The sequence below is a fragment of the Mustela erminea genome, chromosome 1 (assembly GCF_009829155.1).
Source record: "Mustela erminea isolate mMusErm1 chromosome 1, mMusErm1.Pri, whole genome shotgun sequence".
NCBI lineage: Eukaryota > Metazoa > Chordata > Mammalia > Carnivora > Mustelidae > Mustela > Mustela erminea.
In genome coordinates, this window is record NC_045614.1 from 154933480 (window position 1) to 154959296 (window position 25817).

Consider the following 25817-nt stretch of genomic DNA (forward strand, 5'->3'; position numbering starts at 1 on the left):
ACTAATAAATCTAATGCCCATTATTTAAAATGGGCATTTTAAGTCTAATGCCCATTATTTAAAAAACAAAAGCATTCAAAGGAATACACAGAAAAAAGTCAGTCTTCTGCCGACTGCAGACCTTCAGGGGTTGTCTCCAGAGGCAACCTGTGTGTGTCCTTCCAGATAGTCCTTAGACCTTTCCAACTTTGTCACACACAAGTGGAACAAGCCCGACTGTGATAGAGAACTTCAGCTACTTCCATCGGGTCTCAAACTTTCAGTTGATTAAGTTCTTTCTGGCTTATCTCTTAACTCGGGCAAAAGACCCTGTGGGCAAAGCATCCCCTGAGGGGAATGAACTTACCCCTGAAACCATAAGGACCGCCCTGAACCAGAAAGACCCCATGTGACTGACCCTGAGACAAAGATCTGTTGGACCTTCACCGCCTACCTGCATGTACCCACCCACCTTTGCCCTCACTTTTCCTTATATAAACCTGGGAAGCATCTTCAGGGCTTTGGAGGTGGTCTTGGAGACGCTCGTCTGCTCTCTCCCCGGTGGTGGCCTCACTGAAATACATTCCTGTCTTGTTTCACCACCACTCACATCTCTGCCTTTGGCTTTCGTCAGTGGTGAGTGATGGAACCTGGTCCCTCTGGCACCCGAGGAGTCAGCTGCTCCTGTAGCCTTGCACCCCCACTTGAATTATGGGACCTGGTCCATCTGCAAATTCCCACCATCCTGGTTTGCCTGAGATTAGGGGTTTCCTGGGGCACAGGACTTTCAGCATTAAAGCTGGGGGAGTCCAAGGCAAACAAAGAGCAGCTGGCCGCTGCCCACCCCTGCAGCTCTCTTGAGCTCCCAGCCAGCCTGCTTTTGCCTTGCGCCACACACTAGTAGCCCACCCTAACCCAAGGGACATTTCAAATTCTGTGTGTGGGTCCACAAACCTGTCAGCAAAGGCTCACTAGGTAAACATCTTCCAGCATCTGGAGAGCAGGGAAAGGAAACACAACAAGGAACACAACGAACACTGTTTCTGTGCTCAGGAAGCTTACAGTTAAATGAGGAAGACTGATCCACAAAGAAATTATTGCAATATAAACTCACTCTAAAATTAAACACCTCTCTACATTGCCTTCTCTAAAAATCCAGAATCGCAACTTTCCTCTTGGGTGTAATGATTCCAACTGAATCAATCAATAGGACCAAAATTGAATTTTTCCTAAAATGAACTTTTTATCTGATAAAAATAAAATGTAGCATAGTAGGCTGAAGAGTTGCTCTCAAAGATATCAGGTCCAAATCTCCAGAACCTATCCACCTTACTTTACTTAGGAAAGAAGTCTTTGCAGATGTGATTCAGTTAAAGGTTTTGAGATGAGATGATCCTGGATTAACCCAATGGGCCCTAAATGCAATCACAGCTATCCTTATAAGAGGGAGGCAGAGGGAGCTCTGACACAGACAGAAGAGGAGAGGAAAAGGCCATCACAGAGGCAGAGATAGGAGTGCTGGCACCTACTGGAAGCCAGCCCTGCCCCAGCACCCCCCCACACCCCCAGTCTGGGCTCTTGAACTGGGAGAGAAGAAAATTTTTTTTTAAGCCACTAAGTTTGTGGTGATTTATTACAGCAGCTACAGGAAACTAATACGTGTACTCAAAATTATAATATTATAATATAATACAATTATAATATGGAATATGAAGTAATTAACAATCACTTGCTATCCTACCAGCCAGACGTAACTACTATTAACCACCTCACATGTGCAGCATACAAGAGGCAATCTTCCTGACTTCCCAGCACCAAATATGAACACGCATTGTTTCCTAGTCAGTTACATATACTGCTTTATGCCATTTAACTTTATATTGTGGCCGATAAATACTCTTCAAAAATGTGACTTTTCATGGCTACCCAGGATCAAAAATAACAGCATTTATTTAACTTACCCCTTATTGTTAGACACATAGATACTCCCACATTTTGGTATTATACTATTGCAATGAAGCATTTAGAAGTCCATTACTTGTGGACATATCTGATTGTTATCATAGAATGTGGTCCTAGAAATAGTTACTATATTTAAAAAATAAGAGCACTTTAGGATTCTCAATAGTAATTCCAAATGACTTTCTGAGGTGTCCAGCTAATTCACACTTTTCAACATAGAAAACCATAGAGGGGCAACTACTAGTTCAGTCAGTAGAGCATGCAACTCTTGATCTAGGGGTTGTGAGTTCAAATCCCATGTTGGGTGTAGAGATTACTTGGAATTAAAATCTTAAAAAGATAACAACAAAACACCCTAAAAGACCCAGTGTCAACACAGGATTGCCAGCATGAAATACTAATGTCAAAAAATTATTTAGGGGCGCCTGGGTGGCTCAGTGGGTTAAGCTCGGGTCATGATCTCAGGGTCCTGGGATCAAGCCCCACATCGGGCTCTCTGCTCGGCAGGGAGCCTGCTTCCTCCTCTCTCTCTGCCTGCCTCTCTGCCTGCTTGTCATTTCTCTCTGTCAAATAAATAAATAAAATCTTTTTAAAAATTACTTATTTAATATGCAAATATATTTTCTAATACATTTATACTTTTTTAATTAAAATTTTTTTCCTACATTTTAAAACTGTCTATCTGTGGTGGCTGGGTGGCTCAGTCAGTTAGGCAACCGCCTTGGCTGAGATCATGATCCCAGAGTCCTGGGAAGGAGTCCCTCATGGGGCTCCTTGCTCAGTGGGAAGGCTGTTTCTCCCTCTACTCCTCCCTGCTGCTTGTGCTCTGCCTCTCTCTCTCTCTCTCTCACAAGATCTCTTTCTCTCTCTCTCTCAAATGAACAAATAAAATCTAAGAAACAAAAACTTATTTACTTATCTGACTTTTTTTTTTTAAACTGAAGTATAGTTATACACAATGTTACATCAGTTTGGGGTGCATTTATAATTTTTTAAAAACTGTATTTCTTCACTGATTTGTTCAACGAATTGTCCGTTGATGCTCTTTGCTCATTTGTTTAGCAAGTGGTTTTTGTTATGTGGTGCTTTTATCTTTTTTTTTTTAATAGTTGATCATTTGCCTTTTAATTTATTATTTATTTATTTATTTATTTATTTATTTATTTATTTATTTTGGACAAAGAGAGATACAGCGAGAGAAGGAACACAAGCAAAGGGAGTGGGAGAGGGAGAAGCAGGCATCCCATTGAGCAGGGAGCCCTAACTGGGGCTACATCCCAGGACCCTGGGATCATGACCTGAGTGGAAGGCAGACGCTTAACAACTCAGCCACCCTAGTGCTCCTGTCTTTTAATTTTGTTAATGTGTTTTTTATATAGAAAAAAGATTATATGTAGTTTAGTTTGTTACATTTGCCTCTGGTGATCTTTTGCCTTTTGCTTCTTTAAAAAGCTTTCACCTGAAATCTGCTAAATGGTAAGAATGTAACTTGACTTTCCTCCTTTCCCAGTAGTTAGTCAATTTTGCTAATACCATTGATTGAATTCTTTGTTAGCCTGGGATGCTTTCTTTATCTCATATTAAGTTACTGACCACCTGGGCCTACTTAGGAGTTGTTAACTCTATTTTAAAATAGTGTCATAGTTTTGAGACAGAATATTCAATCTTTCCTTCCATTTACTAGCTGTACAAGCCCAGGCAAGAGTGTCTCTGAGCCTCATCTATAATTCACTCATCTGTAAGAAACTATAAAACCTACTTTATAGAGTTATTCTGAAGAGTAAATGAAATAATATTTTAATGTTTATCATATAGTAAATACTCAATAAATAAAATCATTATTATTATTCCATTAATATTTTTCTAGTTTTATTATTTCACTGTGATAGTATTCTAATTTAGCAGTGCAAGCGGGTTTAAATAAATCATTTTAAGAATATGTGAGTTTAACAGAGCTATTTCCATACTACCAAAGAAGGTTTGCTTATATTATAATTTGTTATTGAAAAGAAATCAATTAAATGATATATTTTTAGTGTAGATAACTTCACTAGGTCCTACTTATGCAGAGGTCAGTTATACAGCAAAATATTCTTTATTTTATTTTTTTTGTGTCAATACCATGTTAGATTTCCTGGAAATCTAATGACAAGTTGAAAATAATGTTGCTTTAATATTATTCTGCTGCTGTGGGAGAACAGAACGATTAGCAATGTTAAGGAACAATAGTGGGAAGAGATAAATATGGGGTTCGCTCTGAGCCTATAAGCAAGACTTAAGAAAAAAACATATTTCTGAAGTTTCCAGATAAGAATTCTTATTTACCCCCAACTATCATAAAGTGAAATTTAGTTAAAATAAATTGGACTCATTCTGTTCTTTAACATGATGATATCCTATTCTATCACATTCTAAGATGTACTATTATACTGATAAGAGGATTAAAACTATGCAGAAAAAGACAATAAAGTCTTATGCACAAAATAAAACAAAAATAATAATTTAACAAATTAGAAATATCAAGTGTTGGTGAGGCTACAGGGAAAAGACCATTCTTATCTCTCTGGAGAACAATTTGGCAACATAATATTTTAAGTAAGAGTTTTTTACTCAATAAATCTAAATCTATGTTTTCTTCCTAAAGATGCAAACAGAGAAAAGGATAAAGATATATGTACAAAAATATTTATCATCACATTGTTTTATAAAAGCAAAGTTTTGAGAAACAGAAAGTCAAAATGTCCATCAGTAGGAAACTGGCTTCAGAAATTCACTGTGCAGGGGCGCCTGGGTGGTTCAGTGGGTTAAAGCCTCTGCCTTTGGCTCAGGTCATGGTCTCAGGGTCCTGGGATCGAGCCCCACATCAGGCTTTCTGCTCAGCGGGGAGCCTGCTTCCTCCTCTCTCTCTCTGCCTGCCTCTCTGCCTACTTGTGATCTGTCAAATAAATAAATAAAATCTTAAAAAGAAAAGAAATTCACTGTGCATATGAGAAAATACTCTGTAAAAATTGTGTTTCTCTATTTGTCAGCATGGAAAGATGGCCACATTGTTGAGTTAACATCTGAAAGCAGAGATATATAGTATTGAGAAGGGAAAGGGGAGAGGGGGAAAGAGAGAGAGGGAAAGGGAGAGATGTCTCCTGAAATGAGAGGAAGTAATGTCTCCTGAAATGTTACCAGCAGATATGTCTGGGGTGGGGACTTTCCAGCAATTTATACTTTCTCCTTTACACTTTTCTGTATTGCTTTCATTTTTGCAATAAAATTCTATTTTGACTTGGGAAAACAAAATATACCAAAAACACGATGCGAAGAACAAAGGAGTGAAAGAAAGACCCACGTATTAACCATAGCTGTCTGTGGTCTTTAAGAGGAGACAAAGGGTTCCTTTCTACCTTTCCTCCATTTTCCAATCTGTCTTTTACCAAATACGATTACTTTTAAAATGAGGAAATAATCACAGATTATACTCTGGCAGACTCACAAGACCCATAACTTTTCCTCCTGGTTCCCAGAAAAGACTCCTCTGAAGTTTCAATTTTTAGAGGCTACCATTATTTTTTACTTCGCCACTCAGAGTGGGGGCTCATTTGCCTTCAGCCTTAGATCTCGAGGTCACCTTAGATCTCTAAGGGTCCGCAAACTCCTGATACTTCGTATCAGCTGATACATGTTGGCTTCTCCAGTAGTCAACCTCTGGGCCCAAGTTTTTTGTTTTGGCCTAATTTTTTTCATTAAAAAAATTAATGTACATTTAGTAGATGAGATATTGAAAGTTAAAGTCTTAAAGAAGCAGTGAAAACTATAATCTCATCATTGAAACAAATGGCTATTAATCTTTTGAACATCTTTCTCTTTAGTCACATTTTAATATACAATTATGCATCTGTTTTTTTCCAGTTACCATTACGAGTGATTCCCTCTATTACTGAAAACTCTTAAGTATATGTTAATGGTCCAAACCCAACTTTTAAAATGCATCCACTTATTCGTATATCGTTTGAAACTGAAGAACCTTCTCTATGCTCAAAATAAGTTTATGACGGGAGCCATGAGAAAGACTGCTTCCCATTTTAGAGCCTAGATCTGGTCCTTATCAGTAACTTCAACTCCTCCATAATCTTAATTGCAAACATCCCCTTGACCACCCCACTCCAACAGTCTATTGCCCTTATTGGGATGAATAATCCATCAATAATATTTTTTCACTGTTTCTGCCTTACGGCCTTACTTCCCCTCTTATCCAGACAAAATTCCACGGTCAACTATTTCTATCACTCTCTCGCATACACCCTCATCTTCCTCACCCCCCTTATTAGGTGAACCTCAATCTCGGTTGAACCCATCTCTCCACCTACTCTGCACCTCCACCCCAGCAGCCAAACATTCAAGCCCATTTTTAATGCTATCTCTACAGACATCCTGTAAGCATTTATTCTTTCTACTTTTCCCACAGATGCCCCTATTTGGTGACCATAGAGCTGCTGGTAAGGTGTCCTGCCCATCCACCCTCCACCAATTCAACTCACGGGCTCAGTCTCTTCTTCCTCTTGGCTGCATTTCCCAGATTCTTTCCTCTTTCCAGCCTTCTGATCTCTCCCTTGACTTAGGTTTGTCCTCTCTCCCTTCTCTACCTGCCCACCTCATTCCCCAGACCCCAAAAGAACTACAGAAGGAGAAGCCTGATGAAAATGAACTAGCAGTAGAGGTACATCTGGAGTCTTAGGTTCCTGTCCTGTTGTGTGACCTGGGGCCAGTCATTTCACACCTCTGCTGTTTAGCTTTCCCTTATACAATGAGGAGCATTCGGTTAAGTAAACACAGAGATAATTCTAATCCAGCTCTTGAAACAAATAAACGCGATTCTGAAAATCTAAGAAAGGAAAAATTTAGCCGATGGATCCACTACCTTACTTTCCTCACTATAGCAACCTACTTCCATTACCTGATTAAGATAATGTCAACCATCTGGTGAGTTTTATTATTGTTATGTTAGTGTTGAAATTCTCCTTGGCCCATCCAGGAGTCCCACCCAATAACCATAATGGAAATCCAAACACTCACCGTGAATTTCTCATAGAGCTCATAAGTCAGGAGGGGGTTGGGCAGCTCCCTAAAGTAGAGCTTGCAGAGTGAGCCCACACAGTGGATGTCCTGGAGATACACTTCCCTTGTCAGATCTGGACATTGATCTGAACCAAACTCTTGCCTGAAACAACACAGACAGAGACATAACAATCCGGAGAGCATGGGCTCCTTGTCAGCAGCTGCTTGGCTGCTGCTGGGTACAAAGACCCTAAACCGCTGATCTGACTCTGTTTTTGACCTTGATCAAAATGACCTTCTCTTCCCAGCACAAGGAAGCTCCGGGAAGACTTCCACTTCAGGTCTGGATCTTCCCTGTGAAAGCTGCTGTCATCGGAAAAACATAATGCCCATTTACAAATGATTTCTCAGGGCATTATGTCCCAGTCTAAATTATGAACGGTGGGGAAATACAAACTTTTGTTGCCAAAGAAGCCTGTTCAGATTTCAGTTCTTCCAAAATATTTTTCTAAATGAACTTCTCTTTCTTGGAGAAGAGACCAAAGCCAGGGTGTGTCAGATTGTTATCATTCATCTCCGTATACTCACGTCAACAAACTTGTTTTATCTGGAGACTCTGAACCCCTGTAAGCCGACTGATAGTGACTCCCACAGGATAGCCGGGAGTATAAATGTCTTACGAACAATGTATAGCGAGGTGTTTGGGAACAACATCAGGTTCCAGGCCTTGTTTCTAATTTAAAAACATTTCTTGACCAAGGTGATAGGAATACACTGCCTCAAATAATATATACATACAAGTTAAAAACCTGTTCGAAAAGGGACAAATTGGAGCTTTCGTATACAGGAGAAGTCAGATTTCTTGAGAGAATTCATTTGGTCAGCTGCATTGTGACAGCCTGAACGGGACTCTTGGAGCCAGCATTTTTTTTTTTTTTTTTTTTAGGTTTTAAAAAATTTATTTTTTAAAAGTTAACATGTGCCTAAAAGGAAGTTGAAAAACACAAGAAGCAAAGAACAAAGTCATCCATAATCACAAGCAGTTTACAGTTTGACTTCTAGGTCCCATGTGTGTATCTACAAAAGTAAGCATTTTAATGTAATTAAGATCGTAGTTATGTATCATGCTTTTTTACACACCATGAATATTTACCATTTCAATGTCCCCAAACTATGAGCATTTTGATAACCAAGAATACACTCCACCAACTCCATCTGAAAGAAAAAAGTGTAATCCTGCCTTTCTCGGGGAAGATTTCAGAAAAGACAAAAATTTCAACAACAACCCCCTGCCCGGCTTCCTGCCACCTGCTTCTGGCCCTTTAACAAAGGGTGGGGAAATCCCTGACGCTGCCTGAGCCCAAAAGGAGCCGGGTGGGGCTCCTTTTGCGCTCAAAGAAAACCTTGCAGCACCATATAAATTCAGGGGCATGGGTTTTTTGCTGTTGGTTTGTTTTGTTTTATTTGTTATTGTTTTTGTTTTTAAGAGAGCAGAGGAGCAGAACAAGAACACATTTGGAGCTTACCCATTTATTTAGCCAAAATTTCCCTGCAGGGGCTAAGGTTGGTCCTTTAATGAAAAAGAATTTGGCTACTGCCCAAGAGTTCTCCCACCATACCAACTACTGTGCAGTCTCTTTCAGAGCAAAGAGTAAAACATTAAAAAGTATTTGCTGTTGAAACTCTAGAAAAGGTCAGGCTAGTAAATTATAGTGACATTATGTAAGTACATAGATCTGTCAAACTCGATGGTTGCACAAACCAATTAGTTTTTAACAGTCACCACTTCCCCAGGAGTAAAAAAAGGATGTCTTATTCCTTTTCCTTTTGCAGAATGTCATTACAATTGCAATGGGAGGAGCAGAGGCAGAACAAAATCAGAGGAAGAAGACAGAAGATGAATTAACCGTACAATCTATTCAATTTAATGGACTAATCTGCTAATACGAATGTTTTTACTGTTTTAAAAGTCTACCCTTATAATTAAACATATAAATATATAAAAATAACACTTGGTAAAACACTGTAAATATACTATATATCTACTCCCTTTATTATATATATAACATACATAAAACATACACATACATATCTGTGTTTTGTGTGAAGGTTATTGTACTCTTAATTCAATGTGATAGAAATTTCTTCCCCAAAATTCAGGATATATTTTAGAATTGTTTAGGATAAATCTATGGAATTGGAAATAGTTCATCTACTCATAATTTTTAAAATCTCAGCCTCATTGAGAGAAATACACAGTCATGCAGATTTTTAATTTCCTGACCGAGGGAACTAGCAAATGGTGAGTGTGCGTACCAACAGAAAAACTCGAATCATCTCCAAGTTCTTAACAGGAACCTAACTGAGCTCTGGGTAGGTAACTGAACGCTAATAAGTTACGTTGTTCTAACTTGTGATTGAAATCATTTGAGTTCCACCTAAGAAGGATAGGTGGATAGATCCATCCTAAGAAGGATGAATCCACCTAAGAAGGATAAACCTGGTGCAAGACAAAGAAACAGATTAAGAGCGCCTGGGTGGCTCAGTGGGTTAAAGCCTCGGCCTTTGGATCAGGTCATGATCTTAGGGTCTAGGGATTGAGTCCTGCATTGGGCTCTCTGCTCAGCAGGGAGTCTGCTTCCCCCTTCTCTCTCTGCCTGCTTCTCTGCCTACTTGTGATCTCTCTCTGTCAAATAAATAAATAAAATGTTTTAAAAAAAGAAACAGATTAAAAACCTCAGGAGCTTTTGTTGGAAAGAATTACATCAGAGGAGAGGATTTCCTGATTAGATTAAGAACAGTCAGGCATCTGAAAACTTAGCACTTCGTCTGCTCTGCCACCCTTCCCTCAACCCCTTCAGGTCTGTAATACTCCCAACCCTGGCAGACAGAGGTACGGACAGTGGAAGGATCGCAGGAGAATTCTTTCTGGGGCTATTCTTTCAGCTTACCTTAGCCTTTGTATATTTGAGGTGACTCCTGAAAGCCGATAGATTCCATCCACAATGCCGTGAGTCTCTATAAATTCCGCACAGCTCTTCAATACATATGGAACTACATAAAGAAAAACAATAAAGCATTAGCTAGAAGTCTAACTGTCCTTTAAAGATATCCTTTAAAAAATCCAGGTAACTTCAAAGAGAAGCAAGTATGGAATGCACGTGAGTTACAAGTGGAAACAATTACTTTTCAATGGTAGATGATATTCTTTTGTGTTTAAAAAAAAATCATGAGGTTTTGTTAAAGTTCAGAAAAGTCATGTGTTTTTAAAGTTGGTTGGGTTTTTTCAAGGAATTTGAAAAATATGCAAACACTTAGGTTCTGAAACCAGCAGTGACCTTGGAAATCCCACAACTCGATCTCCTCATTTCACTGGTGCTCCAAGTGTGGTCTTCTGACTGGCAGCATCAGCATCTCCTGGGAACTTGTTGGGCGTGCAAATTCCCAGGCCCTACTCCAGACCCAGTGAATCAGAAATTCTGGAGGTGGGGCCCAGCAGTCTATGATTTAAAAGCTTTCCAGGTGACTGTCGCATGACACAACTGTCTATATTCTACACATGAAGAAACCGAGGGTGTGGATAAATTTACTTTTGTCACTCAAGATTATTTGTTGCTTATAAAAAGTAATTAACACATGGAAAAATGCATATAAATCGGTAAAAGAAAAACAAGGCACAAATTCGAATATACATTGTGAATTTAGCTATGTTTAAAAAGATGCAAAGGAAAAGAGACTGATGATGTCTACTAGAAGGTTAAAGGTGATAATAAGTTGAAGTGCTTTTTTAAAGGTGAGAACCACCCTCCGCCAACACCATGAATGGGTCAAAGAGCCATGGACTGAATGGACCACATAAAAGGGATCATCATGGCCTTTTGAATTCCTGCCACTCCAGAAGTTTCTACTGCCTAGGTAGAAATGTCTGGATATGCTGATCTCTCCTCAAGGCTGACCCTGATTGGTCCAACAAGATCAGTGCCATAGAATGGCAGCTACAAGCATTTTGGATGGCATGGAGATAGCAGTGAATTACTTGCCACTTTGGCCCCTGGAGAGATCACCTGAGGTCCCTCCATGAGACTGCTGTGGATGATGGTTTTTTATGGAGCTCCCAAAGCCTTGGGCACTTGAAGTCTTCAGTGGTGGAGGTGAGGTATAGGAACTCTATGAGCCAGTGCTTGGGCTGGCACTGTGTTGCCTCCCCCCAATCCATGAATGCCTTAGGCTTAGAGGAACGCCAATCCATTAATGCTTAAGGTACATGATGGTGCTTGCACACGATTCCAGGCTGAGCTGGGCTTTTATGGAAGTAAACACTGGGTATTTAGACACAACTCTCTGCCTGGAGTCCCTGTTACAACATTTCCTTTCTTCCTTTTCTTTTCTTTCTTTCTTTTCAACTGCCCAGTTTTATGATCAACCAGCAAAATGCAAATTGAAACACTGATTATTTTTTCTATTACAACATTTTCTAAACAATTCCCCCACCGTTTTATTCAACTACTAACTCAAACTTCGGACGCTCAGTAAAACTCATCATACTTCAAGTATTCCACCCATCTTTCAAAGGCCGTGCACCCCCTGGGCCATTCCCCTCCAGGACACATCCATGTTTTAGCCTGGTCTCCCATGACCGGAAACGGAGAAGAGCTTCGCAGTTATCCCAGGTGGAAAGAGGGCAGGGAATGGACTCGGGACTGGAAATATTGAGACGAGAGACCTGTATGGTAGTACCGCCCACTATGAGGGAGCAGAGTGTGGTGGAGGAGGGGCTGTGAGGGTAGGAAGGGGTCTGGGGCCTCTGCTCAGCTTCTACCAGAAGAGCTAGATCTACTTTGATCTGTCTTATGAGGTAGTGTTCTTTGTGAGATTTTTGTTTCTTACCCCATGCCACTAAATAATAAATAAATACGTAAGTAGACAAACAGAGTTCCATTGCTTAAAAAATTGTTTTGGGTTTTCTTGGTTTTTTTTGTTTTGTTTTGTTTTAAACCCCTGTCATACACAATAATGGCCAGTCCTTTCCCTATCTTGTCAAGCTGTGGTTTTTGTAACCTGCCACATTTGGTCTATGGATAAGAACACAGGTTTGGACATCAAACTGCCTTTGCAACCTTGAGCAAAATACATAAGTCATAACCCTGTTTCTCAGTTTCTACATCTATAAAATGAGGATAATGGTGACATTAACCTCATACCTAGGATTGAAGTAATACTGTAAACATTTAGCACAGATCCTGACATATAATAAGCATTCTACAATGACAGTTATTATTTCTATTTGAAGCCTATATGTGATTTAAGTTCATAATTTGTGAGATGTAATCTTGGTGAAAATAATTTGTGTCCCCCCATCCCATGAGTGATTAGGGCAGAATGGATCAACCTTTTTCCAGCTGACACGCATTGCTACTATGTGGAATGGCTTTTGTGTCCTTCTTTGGTTAAATATTTCTACTTGAAGATAATTTTGCTTGTCTGAAGTCGCTTTTCTATGCATTTAGGTGTGTCTTCGTAGCACAGAGGCAGCAGGATCCAACAGTGTACAACCTGTGCCTTAGAGTCCCGGGGCTGTGTCTTGTGTTCCACAGTGTGTCTCTGTAGCGGGGCACATGGCTGTTGGGCCATGCAGGGCACAAGTGCACTTAAGAGCTCTGAGCATTCCCAAGAAGGACTCAAAACAAAAACCCTGGACTTGAAGGACCTTTAGAAAACACTCTCCAGGAGGGGTGGTGCAGGGTCACCAACCATCCTATCCCATTCTCAGGTGGGGCCCTCCTAGGACCGTAGCTCTTAGCTGTAGCACCTCGGGTCTGTTTGTTTTAAAGGTGGAGAGAACACATTCCCGGATGGAGCCTCTGCCATAAATTTACTCTGCCTTTGATACCAAGGCCCTAGAACCTTTCATCCACAGCTCTGTTTAAACTAGAGGCAATATTAAAACAACTCAGGGGAGGAGGCCATAGTCCCAGTCCCTGAGGAGTGTTAGCTTTCCTGGATTCTTATCTCAGGCTGAATTGGAAGATGTAGGGATTCTCCATCATACTCAGCAAATGGGAAAGGATCAACTTAATCTCTGTAATCATCTAGCTCTAGAGCCAGAGCCGTGGTTCTCAGGTGCACCTGCAGCAGCTGCCTCCAGGAGATTCTGATCCGTGCTAAGGCTGAAGAACCACTAGTCTATAAATAGGAGCTTCTCATACTTTTAAACGTGACACAGATCTCTGGGATCTTGTTAACATGTGGATCCCAATGGGAGAAGAGCATCAAGAATTTGCCTTTTTAAGAAATTCCCAGATGATGGGAACACTGCCCACCTGAGGCCCCACTTAGGAAGCCAGGGTTTGAGGGTAATACTGATGCAGGGTGCTGTGGGGAGCCACTAAGAGTTCAGTCTCAGAATCTCAGATTTCTTTACAGTTGTCCCTGGGGCCCAAACAAATTGGGGACACCCTCGGATTCTGGGCAGGGTAGAAGTTTGACCCCAAATAGCTGAATGGTGATAGATGGAAAGAAAGCTTTCACTGTCACTTTGGGCATGGGAAGGAGTGAGGCTAGCTAGAGTCCCAGAGCTACTTCTGTAGGATTTATCATGGACCCAAAGAACTTCAAGTCTCCTACAGAGATCCACACAGATGCTGATTATGATATAATGTTATAACTTCTTTGAACTGTTTCACTGAAGGTTCTCGAAGATCTTTTTTGTTTTGTTTCTCCTGGATCAGCAATCTCAAGTGTTACATTTTAAATCTGAGCACAAAAAAAAAAAAAAAAAAAAAAAATCTTGAAGTAGTTTCTGGTGGAAAAGAAAACTCTGCCTTTGATTTATGCCTTACGGTTGACACAACATTTTAAAGTCTTTTGTCTCATTTGATCCAACCTGGTACAACTAAAAGACATTTGATACTTACGCACTTTTTTTCTCAATTCCTAACCTCTTCAAGGGCATAGTGCAGAAAAGGCCCGCAGTTAAATAATTTCTCTGAGTACTCCCAGAAGTAATGTCTGCTAAGCTGCCCTGGTTCCCCTTGTGGCCAGGACCTCATCAGATCTGGAGACAGAGATTGCAACAAGCAGTTTGGCTTGCTTACTGATGTGCTCTTGGCGGCCATAGGATTTCATAGTTCAAAGCGCATTTGGGTTTTAGGAAAACATGGTCCTCTTTCATCTCTGTTCTGGATTTTTGTTAAGGTCTTCTACTAATCGGATTTCATCCTCTCTCTGGGTCCTGCATTCCTAATCTTGAAAGTGAAGTCTAATGGTGTATACACACAGTGGAATCCTGGTCAGCCATAAAAAAAGAATAATATAGCACATGGGTGACAGAAGCCAGACTATGTACATTCTGTACACTTCCGTTTATATTAGCAAGTGTACACTAATTTATAGTAGGAGAAAGCAGGGGAGAGGCAGGAGGTAGGAACTGGGAAGGAGTCAGGGAAACTTCCAGGAATGAAGGATAGTTTCATCATCTTGACTGAGGTGCTAGAAAGGACCAAGGGCCACTTGGGTGGGTGCGGAAGAATTGATACTTGAATGAGGAAGGTAAAAGAGTGAGGGAGACAAGCCCCTGAACAGGGAAGAAATTCTCTGAGACTCCGTTGCTGTGCGCAGGATAGAGAGCGAGGTCTTTAAGCAGCATTGCTATGCTGTGAATGAGGTGGCCCTATGGCATTGTTGTTCATAAGATGGAGTAAAGAATTCATTTACTTTTCCATTATTCTTGGCTATCAACAGAGAACTTCCTAGCTCCCCTCCACCCACAGGGAATCTAAAAGCTGTCCCAGTGGCTCCGGGAAATTTCTCTCTCTGCTAGCTCCTGCTCTTTCTTTCTGTCCTGCAACTCAGGCTATTTGTGCCATGCTCCCCTCTAGCCTCTGTGAGTCTCAACTTGCCTAGAGGTTGCCGTCCCCCGCAATTTCCCCTCTGATTCTTCTTCCTCCCCTTGTAACTTCTACTCTCTTCCTCTTGGTCTAGTGTAGTGTAAAGAAAAGTTTCAAAATGTGTGGTATTGATTTTATTTATTTTTATTTTTTTAAAAAGATTTTATTTAATTATTTATTTGAGAAGGAGAGAAAAAGAGAGTTCAGGACAGGGGTAGGGGAAGAGGGACAGGATCTCAAGCAGACTCTGCCCTGACCATGGAGACAACCAGAGCTTGATCTCACGACCCTGAGATCATGATCTGAGCCAAAACCTAGAGTCAGATGCTCAACCTACTGAGCCACCCCAGGCACACCTGTGTGGTATTAATTTTAAGAAGTATAATGTTCTTTGTTCTTTAAAAAAGCAAATTAACCGCCTTCTAATTTTCTAAAGACAAAAATTTTAAATATATTCAGGCTTTGACATGTTTTCCTTAGAGGAAAGTTTTGGTTTTTATTTTTAATTTTCATCTTTAAAATATTCAGATATAATTCAAATGCTGTAAAACTCACCCTTTCAAAGCATATATTTAAGTGGTTTGGAGTATATTTCAGGGTTAAGCAACCATCACATTTCAGAACATTTTCATTATTTCAATTCTAGGATATTTCCATATAGGCAAGCTTATTTCGTTGAAGTAATTTTTGTAATAGTATAAGATTGTCCATCAACAGGAGGCTGCTTATATAAATATAGAACATCCATTTAGTTAAATACTACACAGTTATTAAAAAGAATGAGAAAACTTTCACATACCGATAGAGAGTGGTCTTCAAGGTACATTGTCGAGCAAAAAAAACAAGGGGAAGACAAGCATGACAGTATGCTAGCATCTGTTTTTTTAAAAAGAGAGACTAGAAGAATAGACATGCAATTCATTTGCATGTGCATTAAATATTTGTGGAAGGACACATAAGGAAGTTATAAGTTTAGCTGCCTACAGGAGGACCCAGGGGTGGGCTAAGGGTATAAGAGGGAAACTCACTATAAGAAAAAAAGTGTCATGAAAAATGAAATTTAATGACAACGAAAAATGAAATTTAACAAATATTTACTGCAAGCCTACTCTCATCCAGCTATTCGGTAAAGCGATAGTAACCAAAACAGTATGGTACTAGCATAAATACAGACAGACTGACCAATGGAACGGAAGCAAGAGCCTAGAATGAACCCAAGTATGTACAGTCAACTAATATTTGGCAAGAGAGCCAAGAAATACTTAATAGAGAAAAGACAGTTTCTTCAATAAATGGTGCTGGTAAAAGCGGATACTCACATGTAAAAGAATGAAACCAGACCCCCATCCTACACTACTTACAAAAATTAACTTGAAATGTATTAAGTTTCAATGTAAGACCTGAAACTCTTAGCAGAAAACATAGGGAAAAATCTCCTTGACGTGGGTCTTGGCAATAATTTTTGGAGATGATACATAAAGCACGAACAACATTAATCAAAAATAAACAAGCAGGACTACATGAAACTAAAAAGCTTCTGCACAGCAAAAGAAATAATCAACAAGTGAAAAGACAAGCTACAGAATGGGAAAAACTATTTGCAAATCACATATCTGATTAGGGCCTAATATCCGAAGTATGCAAAGAACAATAACTCAAAAGCAAAAAATAAAACAGGGGCGCCTGGGTGGCTCAGTGGGTTAAGCCGCTGCTTTCAGCTCAGGTCATGATCTCAGGGTCCTGGGATCGAGTCCCGCATCGGGCTGTCTGCTCAGCAGGGAGCCTGCTTCCCTCTCTCTCTCTCTCTCTCTGCCTGCCTCTCTGTCTACTTGTGATCTCGCTCTGTCAAATAAATAAATAAAATCTTAAAAAAAAAAGAAACAAAAATAAATAAACTAAAAAACAAAACACCACAAAATTCAATTAAAAAATAGATGAAAGACCTGAATAGACATTTCTCCAAAGAAGACATATGAAAGGCCAACAGACAGATGAAAAGATACTCAACACCAGTCATCAGTAGGGAAATACCAATCAACACCACAATGAGGCATCGCCTCATGCCTGTTAGAATGGCCATCATGAAAAAAATATTTTTGTGTGTGTGGACGTGGCGAAAAAAGAAACTTGTGCACTGCTGGTGGGATTGCAAATTGGTACAGCCACTATGGAAAACAGCATTCAGTGTTTAAAAAAAAAAATAGAACTACCATAGGATCCAGCAATTCCACTTTTGGGGTTATTTCCAAAGGAAATGAAAATACTAACTTCAAAAAGATATTTGCACCTGCCTGTTCACAGCAGCATTATTTACAATAGCCAAGACATGAAAACAACCCAAGTGTCCATCAGTGGATTGTATATACACACACACACACACTCAGAAATATTTTTCAGCCATAAGAAAGAAGGAAATCCTGCCATTTGCAACAACATAGGTAGACCTGGAGAGCTTGATGCCCAGTGAAATAAATCAGTCGAGGACAAATACTGTATGAATCCACTTATCTGTGGAATCTTAAAAACAAAACTAAACTAAACAAAACTCCTAGAGAGAGAGATCAGAATTGAAGTTACCAGACGCAGAAAGTAGGGGAAGAGGAAATTGGGGAAAGGTGGTCAAAAGACTTCCAGTTACAAGACAAATAGGGATATAGCGTTCTGCGTGATGCCTCCGGTTGATGCTGCTGTATGACATGTAGGAAACTTGTTAAGAGAGTAAATCCGAAGAGTGCCCACTACAGAGAAAATTTTTTTTCTTTTTGCTTTCTCTTTTTATCCTAGCTATAGGAGAGGACAGATGTTAACTAAACACATTGCTGTTATCATTTCACACTATATGCAAGTCAAACCATTATTCTGTATACCTTAAACTCATACAGTAATGTCAATTATATCTCGATAAAACCAGAACAAAGTTTTAATGAATTCAAAAAAAGCTGGTAGTATAAACAAGCTGGGAAGCAAGAAACAAATCTAAAAACCACATAGTGATGGTCTCTCTACACACTGAAATGTTAATAGTAGTTACCTCTAGGTGGTAGAAACCAATGATTTTTGCTTTGTTGTATTTTAAACTTCACTTTCCTGAGTTTTCTGTAATGAGGATCATGTAGAAATAGTTTTTTTTTTTAAAGAAACACCTAGGTTTTTGAAAAACAAATTTCACTGAAGAAGCCAGAGGGCCTTCTGAAGTCTGTGAGGCAATTTCTAAATGTTGAAATCGTCTCCAATGACCCCACTGAGATAATTACTCCTTGTTAAATAGAGGTATTTGCCTAACCGGCTGGCCTGGTATGGCCAAGGACTAGCTCCATTCCGGAGCTGGGCTCGTGATGGCGGACTGCATCCTCGAGCCCCTCCCCTTTCTACTTTAATGGTCTCAGATACCAAGTCAAGTCCACTCTTTCCTGTAGAAGTGTCCAGGTCTTCCCTCTGGTGCATACCCTGACCCACCCCAGCTCTTGTCAGTGCACCCCTTCCTTCCTGGTGACAATGATTTTCAGTCAAACATGTAGAGAAGCCATCTAGCCCAAAGGACGAAAAGGTAAGACCTTTGTCCTCAGGAAGAAAAAAAAAAGAATGGAACTCACTGTGCACCTTTTTTATGCTGATCTCTGAGCTCTACACTTTCTTTCTTTTTTTTTTTTTTTTAAGATTTTATTTATTTGACAGAGAGAGATTACAAGTAGGCAGAGAGGGCGAGAGCGAGAGGAGGAAGCAGGCTCCCTGCCTAGCAGAGAGCCCGATGCGGGACTCGATCCCAGGACCCTGAGATCATGACCTGAGCTGAAGGCAGAGGCGTAACCCACTGAGCCACCCAGGCAGCTCCTGAGCTCTACACGTTCATCCACTGTTTGCACCCAAGGCACAACCACCTTATGGGGGACGTATTCATCCCTTCTTGATAAACAAGGAAGCTGAAGCTCAAAGGTGTTAAGTAACCTGGCCTATATGAAAATATCAAGCAAACTATGTTAAGGGCTCTAGAGACGCACAAAAAATGTGATAGAAGTCCTTCTAAAGAGATTACACAAGGTGAGGGAGGTCAGCCAGGGCTTTGGGGTGCTGACCAAAAGAGAAGATTGTGTGCATTTGTAGGGTCCCGACGGTACAGGGGGGCCACACTAGAGGCTTCTGGGACAGGATCCTCACCCCAAAGGGCTCACATGTGGGACATGAGTGGATAAAGATGGACCAATCCAGGCTAGGCCATAAGAGGTCTTGACGCTGGTTTGAGGGGGTGACGGGAGATGCTGTGATGCGATACGATACAACGTGAGGTAATGTATATAATGTATACTGTAAGACATGCGGAACGCTTGGTTAAGCGTCCGGCATATAATAAGCACTTAATAAATGCCACCCACTTTTTGGTGCAGGGAATGGTATAAACAAGGTGGGAAAGCAAGAAACAATGTGGTGAATTCCAGGAATGCTGACTAGACCAGTCTGGTGGAAAAGCGTTCAGATAAACTGGGGGAGTTTCTAATGACAGCCCAGGAAGATTTTGTTCCATTTTGATCTCCACTGCCAGATAAATCTTTCTAAAACACTAACTGGATGGTAAAGCTCCCTTCCTCTTGAACATTCAGTGGCTCCCTGTTGCCTGTAGGAGGATGTCCAATCCCAGCAGCTCGGGGGACAGACTCTTCTCAGCTGCCTCATCAGGGCTAACCATTGAATTCTTCCTGCCAAGCCCTTTGAGAAAGCTGGGCAGGGGGAGGAGATACTATGAGGGAAAAGACTTATCCCAAACCTATTGCTCCAAAAAGAAAAAAATGAAGGTTAGTGGGGAGGACCCTTTATGCTTTGTTGAGGATGAAAGAGAAGAGGAGAAGGAGAAGGCTCACTCTTTTTTAGCTGATTTCTGAAATTTCTCTAGTGCCTTTCTGACTCAGAGGTAAAAGGCTGGTTGAGGGCAGGGAAATATCTGGGACTCCACATCATCAGCAAGTTAGTGGGCAAGTGGAAACAGCCTCAGAGGGGCTGGCGGTGAGGTGGAGGAGGGAGAGGCTCTGGCCTCAAGGAAGGACAGTACTGAGTAGAGACAAGGGGTGGGACAGGATGAGGCGCATTCAGGGAAAACAAGCCTCCCAGGAGCCCCTCCATGGCCCGGGGCTTAGCTGGCCCGGTTCACCTTGCACAAAGGAATAGTACAGAAGGACCTTGTCCCATTGCTGAAAATGGAGGCTTCTGGGCTGTATGTCATTTGTAGACTTTTTAAACACTCATCCTTCCTACTGTCTGACTTTGTTCCCAGGCTATATGTGGGGCAGGCATCACCCACTCCATGGGGGCTGACCTTCTAGTCACACCGCAGCTTGTGAGCCACCACTTTCCTTTCCCTTGCCAACAAATCATTCAAATCCTCAATTTAACTGCATGAAGGGCACTGTCAGCCTTGGTCACCTGATCAAGGTTTTAGTTCCTGGACCAGCACGCCCTCTTCCTTGCCACCTGCTTCTAGGGATGCCATGGATAGAGGCTCCACCTTGGTCAAATGTAAAGAAGATGAACTCATATGCCTCCAGGGACAGTCCCAGGCGGTGAGAAGGGATAGTGCCAAGCAGGTTAACAAAAGATAAACAGGGAAAGTAAACCTGTTTCTTGAACAGTATGCTTCACTAACACCAATCATCTCAAGAACGATAATGCGACTTTCTTCCCTCAGCTGAGTGTATCCAGCTGACATTTTTTTTTTTTCTTTTTTGCATGCCTAGTGGGTGGTCATGGGATGCGCTCATCAAATGCTATGTGGAGTAACATGCTTAATGATTTAATTCTCACAACCCTGTCTTGGAGGCATACCTATTCCTATTTTATAGATGGGCAACTCAGATGCTAGGTAGTTGGATGATTTGCCCACGGTTGAACAGCTAGTGGCAAAGATAGGGTGCCATTACAAGCCTGTTCAATACCAAAGTTCATGCACTTTCCAGGACATTTTATAAATATGACCTCCAAGCTAGGGAAACTGAGGCATAGCCCAGGCACAGGGAAGACCAGAAAGCAGCAGGAAGCAGAGGTGATTTCCTGTCCAAGAGCAACCTGATGATGGACAAGGATGTAAAACAATGAGATAAGAAAGCTGAGTTTTCATCCTGACCCCCCAAATACCAGATTTCAGACTTTTGAGGAGAGTAACTGTTTCCCTTTTGAATTCTCCCACAGGTACTAGGGGCTAGGTTCTTATCAGTTAAAGCCACAAGAATCAGCTGTATATCTTCCGGTGGTGGGTGGTGGGGGAAGGCACTCCTAGCCTCAGACTTTCATCTGTACCAAGAACAAGTTTTGGATCTAGATGACGGCTAATATTTCCTCCAGGTCTAACATCCCCGGGCGTGAACTTTCTGCATGAAGCTGGGCTCGAGACTGAAGACAGACTTGGCTTCTACCCGCAGTGCTCAAGTTCTCACCTGTGATGGTTTCTACCTAGTTCTTCCAGGGCAAAGTGGTAGCGTTTGTTTTTGTTTTTGTTTTTTTTTTAACTTGTATTTTTGTTTCCTACTTGTAGGAACGTCTCCCAAAACTTACCCTTCCCGTATTTATGGAAATTTGTGTTAAATAGATACAAAGGTCAATCTCAGAAGGTTTACACATATCTCCCTTGGTATAACTGAACTCCTATTAGCTCAATGCTATTTTTATTATTACGGATGTGGGGAGGCCTTGGGGGACTTAGCTTGAAATGGTGTGAGTCCATCTGAAGGCCACACCCCACCCCCTGCCTGAGGCGACCTTGCCCTGAGGGTGAGAAATACCTTCTCTTGCTCACTGTACCTTCTGGTTTCCCAGGAGGCTCAGCTTCCTAATGGTTTCCAGACCTATGGCACCCTGGGTTCTTTTCATTTCTGTTTTTCTAAAATCACATTTGCTGATGAAAGATGAGGAGCATTTAGAAAAAACAACTTCATCGTCGGCCCTGTAAGTCCACCGAAGAACAACCAGGTAGTGCTTATCAGCTCCCCGCTGCACCCCTGCCCCAGCATCCTTTCATTTCCTGCCCAATATTCCTGAGCCACAGGCAGCCATTGTTTCCAGAACAGCTCTGCTTGGAAGCCTGGGTTCCTCAGCCTCCCAGTGCTTCCTGTTGTTATAAGGCCTCTCTTTCCTGCCGAAAACAAGAGCACTTCCCTGCGGTATGTAACCCTTTTGGGTCAACCCATTTCTTACATGAGTTTGCTCAGTGCTTGCAAATACTAGGTGCTCATTAGACTTATTTTCTTTAACTTTTAAAAAAATGATTATTATCCAAGTACGGCAAATGTAAAAATATAGCTGAGCAAAAGAAAAAAAAAATCACCAGGGGCGCCTGGGTGGCTCAGTGGGTTAAGCCGCTGCCTTCGGCTCAGGTCATGATCTCAGGGTCCTGGGATCGAGTCCCGCATCGGGCTCTGTGCTCAGCAGGGAGCCTGCTTCTTCCTCTCTCTCTCTCTGCCTGCCTCTCTGCCTACTTGTGATCTCTCTCTGTCGAATAAATAATAAAATCTTAAAAAAAAAAAAAAAAAGAAAAAATCACCAAATCTCACTCATTTTGTTAGCATTTAAAAATCTCTTGGGTGTTCATATGCTAAGACTCTGCATCAGGCCTATCTACAGACACAGAATTTATCACGGGACCCAGAGGTTGAAGAGATGCTCACTCCCAATGGTTGAGACAGGCAAGGAGGGCTGCCAGGAGACCAGGCTCTGGAGGTTCTCACATATCAGCAGGCAAAAGCCCTTTGGCGGCTTCACAGAAGTAGAGACTCCCGGCAATTTCCCTGCAAATTCTCAGGTTTACTCTTAGAGAAATTCAGAGAGAGATCCTCTTTAAGAATTTTGTTAAGGGGGGGCACCTGGGTGGCTCAGTGGGTTAAAGCCTCTGCTTTCGGCTCAGGTCATGATCCCAGAGTCCAGGGATCGAGCCCCGCATCGGGCTCTCTGCTCGGCTGGGAGCCTGCTTCCTCCTCTCTCTGCCTGCCTCTCTGCCTGCTTGTGATCTCTGCCTGTCAAATAAATAAATAAAATCTTAAAAAAAAATTTTTTTGTTAAAATAATTTGGGAGGAGCTCTTGGGGCAACTGAACTTGAAGGGATTGGGAGGTGGCAGAGGGATGACATCGTTGGGGTTTTTAGGAATCAGAGTCTACCCAATCTATCTCACTGCCAGCTGCCAGAATGAGATTTCAAAAACACAGATCTGATCGTGTTTCTCCCTTGCAAACACCAAGGTCCATAGCAGGGATAGCTGGGTCTTTGTGGTCCTTGCCCCAACACTACGTTCTCTAGTGCCATCAAGGTTCTGTGAAGACCACCGCTCGCGCCTTTGCCTTCTCCTTCCTCCTACTGAAATGCACCATCCCACAACTTTCCTGGAACTTCAAACAGAATAAATCGCTCAAAGCGGGACACAAATCTCTGCTGTATCATCTAGAATTCTGGATGTTATTTTATGGTGCAAATCAAGATATCCTAATTTCTGGGAGTTTCTGTTTTGTGGTCCCGAGGAACACAGTTGAAGTATACGATGTAGAGTATTTTGGAGACTAACATGTTCCTCTTCCCAACTTCTTCTATGAATCAGACAGATCCCAACAAAAGATGTACTCTGGCAGACAGACTTCATCTTTACCTTTACAGGTGATGGATTATCCTTCATGTAAAATCAGGCAAAAATTAGTAGCAATCGGTGGTTTATTGAAACAGCAAGGGATGGTGATATTCAAGCTTTTATCTTGGGGCTCTGCAGCTCAAAAATGACCTCCTATTCTCTGTATGTCTTCTATAAGGAACCAGCTTTCATTCAGAGACTAGATTTTGCAATTACCAGAATGTGCTCCCTCTTCTCCCTCACTCACAACTATTATACCCCCGCTTTTACACATGATTTTCACCAGGTATACCTAGGATTACTGCTCAGTAATGAAGATGGCACAAAGAACTACTGTCAGATTTCCAGGCACCTTCTTGGAGGAGGAAGTAGTCAGAATAGATAAAGGATCCAGACAACTAGTGAAGAAAATGCTGGTGTACCATTTAGATCCCCTCAATGTCCAGAGTTCGAGGAGCCAGATATCACAGATCTCTTTTGCTTTAAATTTCTAACTTTCGTTCTCACTTTTTCTGTAACAGTTTCAGGATTGGAACTGTCTGCAGTTTGCAGTTTGCAACAGAAAATGTGCATGTCAGATCTGATCCAAGGGTAGCCCAGGGACAGGCAACTTTTAAATGCTAAGGCTCAGGTCCTGATCCCTTTCCTGGGTACTCAGAAGGGGTCAGGGAAGGGGTCGGGGATGCCTCTGGGGGCATTCTGGGCACCAGAAGGCAGCAGCTAGTCCTGTGTGTAACAGCCTAGAAGAGGCTCCAAAGGAAGACTAAGTCTCGACTCAAATTTGCATACGAGGAGGCCACTGTAAAGCTTCCATCAAGGAAACGATGGTAAAAACTTGGTGCTTTACAACATCCATCAGGATCAAGCATAGTGGGGAGAATCGAGAGGTGGGGAGACCTTCCGGGAATGACACAAGCACTGAGAGATTCACCCCTAGGTCACTTCCTCTGGGAATCCATCTCTGATCCCAAAAAGGAGGGCGTACTTGTTATATAGTATTAGAGTAACCGATACACACTTGACCCATAATTGAGTGGTTTCCTTTTTCTGTTGTCAAACAACTGCTTTTCTTCTATTCTGTAAACTGCACGAGGAGCTATTCCATCTTACCCCACTTAGAAGACGCTGCTCACGAGCTCAGCAGTCTACGGATGACCCGTTCCGAGCAGCACCTGGAACAGAGCGTGCACTCGTGGATGAATGAGGGAAAGGACAGGCCGGCCCACATGTGCAAGCATCAGCTGGGCCTCATGGGGCACGTGGCAAGATGCCATCGTCCTGGCAAAGACCAAAGTAGAGGCAAAGAGCACCTTTGTCTCCCGGGCTTTTTTCCTTCGCAGCTCCTATTTCTTTTCTCCCATCCCCAACCATTGACTCCACACTCTGCTTCTGCTCCCCACTGCTTGGGCAGCCGCATCCTGGCATTCTGGGATGGCAGAGTTGCGAGGGGCCTTAAGATCTTCTTGCTGAAGCTGCCTGATTCAGTGCCAGGTACACAAGGTCTAGGAAGTGTGGGGACCTATTCAAGGTCCCCCAGCTCTATGGTGGTCAAGTTCGAGAATTGGAGAGAGCCCGAGAAAAGGGGGGCAGGAGCACTGAAGAGGGAGCAGGATTTCCTCTCTTTTCAGTTTGGAGAATTAGGGTTTAAATACCTGGTAGGCCTCTCTCTGGCCCAGACTAACACACACACACTTCAGCACTAAAAGCAATTTATGATATTTAAGCTTAGCCACACCCCGAGCAGTCAAACCAAATTAAGTGTGTTTATTGAATCCCCACGTGTAAAAGCCTGTGCCAAACTTCTGGGATTTAAAGAAGTATCTTGTACTTATAAGACACTGCCCACGACCTCAGCTGACACTCTGGTTAGCTCAATCACATGCAGTGAAATCGTGGGTAAAACAAAAATGTCAGGAAGAGCCCTTTCTCGATCTTTCTACCGCTGTCAGGCAGGAGTCAGCCGGGTCTAATGAAACCTTTCTGGAGAGAGAGGAAAGGGAGTCAGCCACCAGAGGCTCTCTCTCCTTTTCTACAAACTTGCTCTCCTTAAAAAGTGAGTAGCTGATCCTCCGCAAGGAGGAGGGGCTTGTTTATTGTTCTAAAGACCTCCTGACTCCAGTTGAGAGAGGACTGTGGGCTCACAAAGAACAGTCCTCCCAGGCTTAAGGTCCCCGAAGATAGGTAGAAGTTGCAGGCTATGTAGGCAGGCACTCTCCGAGCAGCCTGTGGCCACTGTGTGGGTGTGGGAGGGAGCCTCAGGCCAGGGGCTCTGCTGGGAACACACAGGAAAGCAGGCCGGATCTGGGTTGGGGAAATTCCGGGGGACTTACTGAGAAGATCAGCTCTGTG

General features: G+C 42.0%; 1 protein-coding gene across 2 annotated transcripts in view; it reads right to left on the reverse strand.

The window, feature by feature from the left end:
* The window catches only part of ARHGAP31 (Rho GTPase activating protein 31), a 113591-nt gene that overhangs the window by 41185 nt on the left and 46589 nt on the right, over positions 1-25817 (reverse strand). For both annotated transcript variants that reach the window (XM_032347931.1, XM_032347922.1), the window contains exons 2-3: positions 9939-10041; positions 7006-7150 (exon numbers count right to left, since the gene is read on the reverse strand). In XM_032347931.1, coding sequence (XP_032203822.1) covers positions 7006-7150; positions 9939-10041 — 248 coding nt within the window. The remainder of the gene's footprint in view (positions 1-7005; positions 7151-9938; positions 10042-25817) is intronic.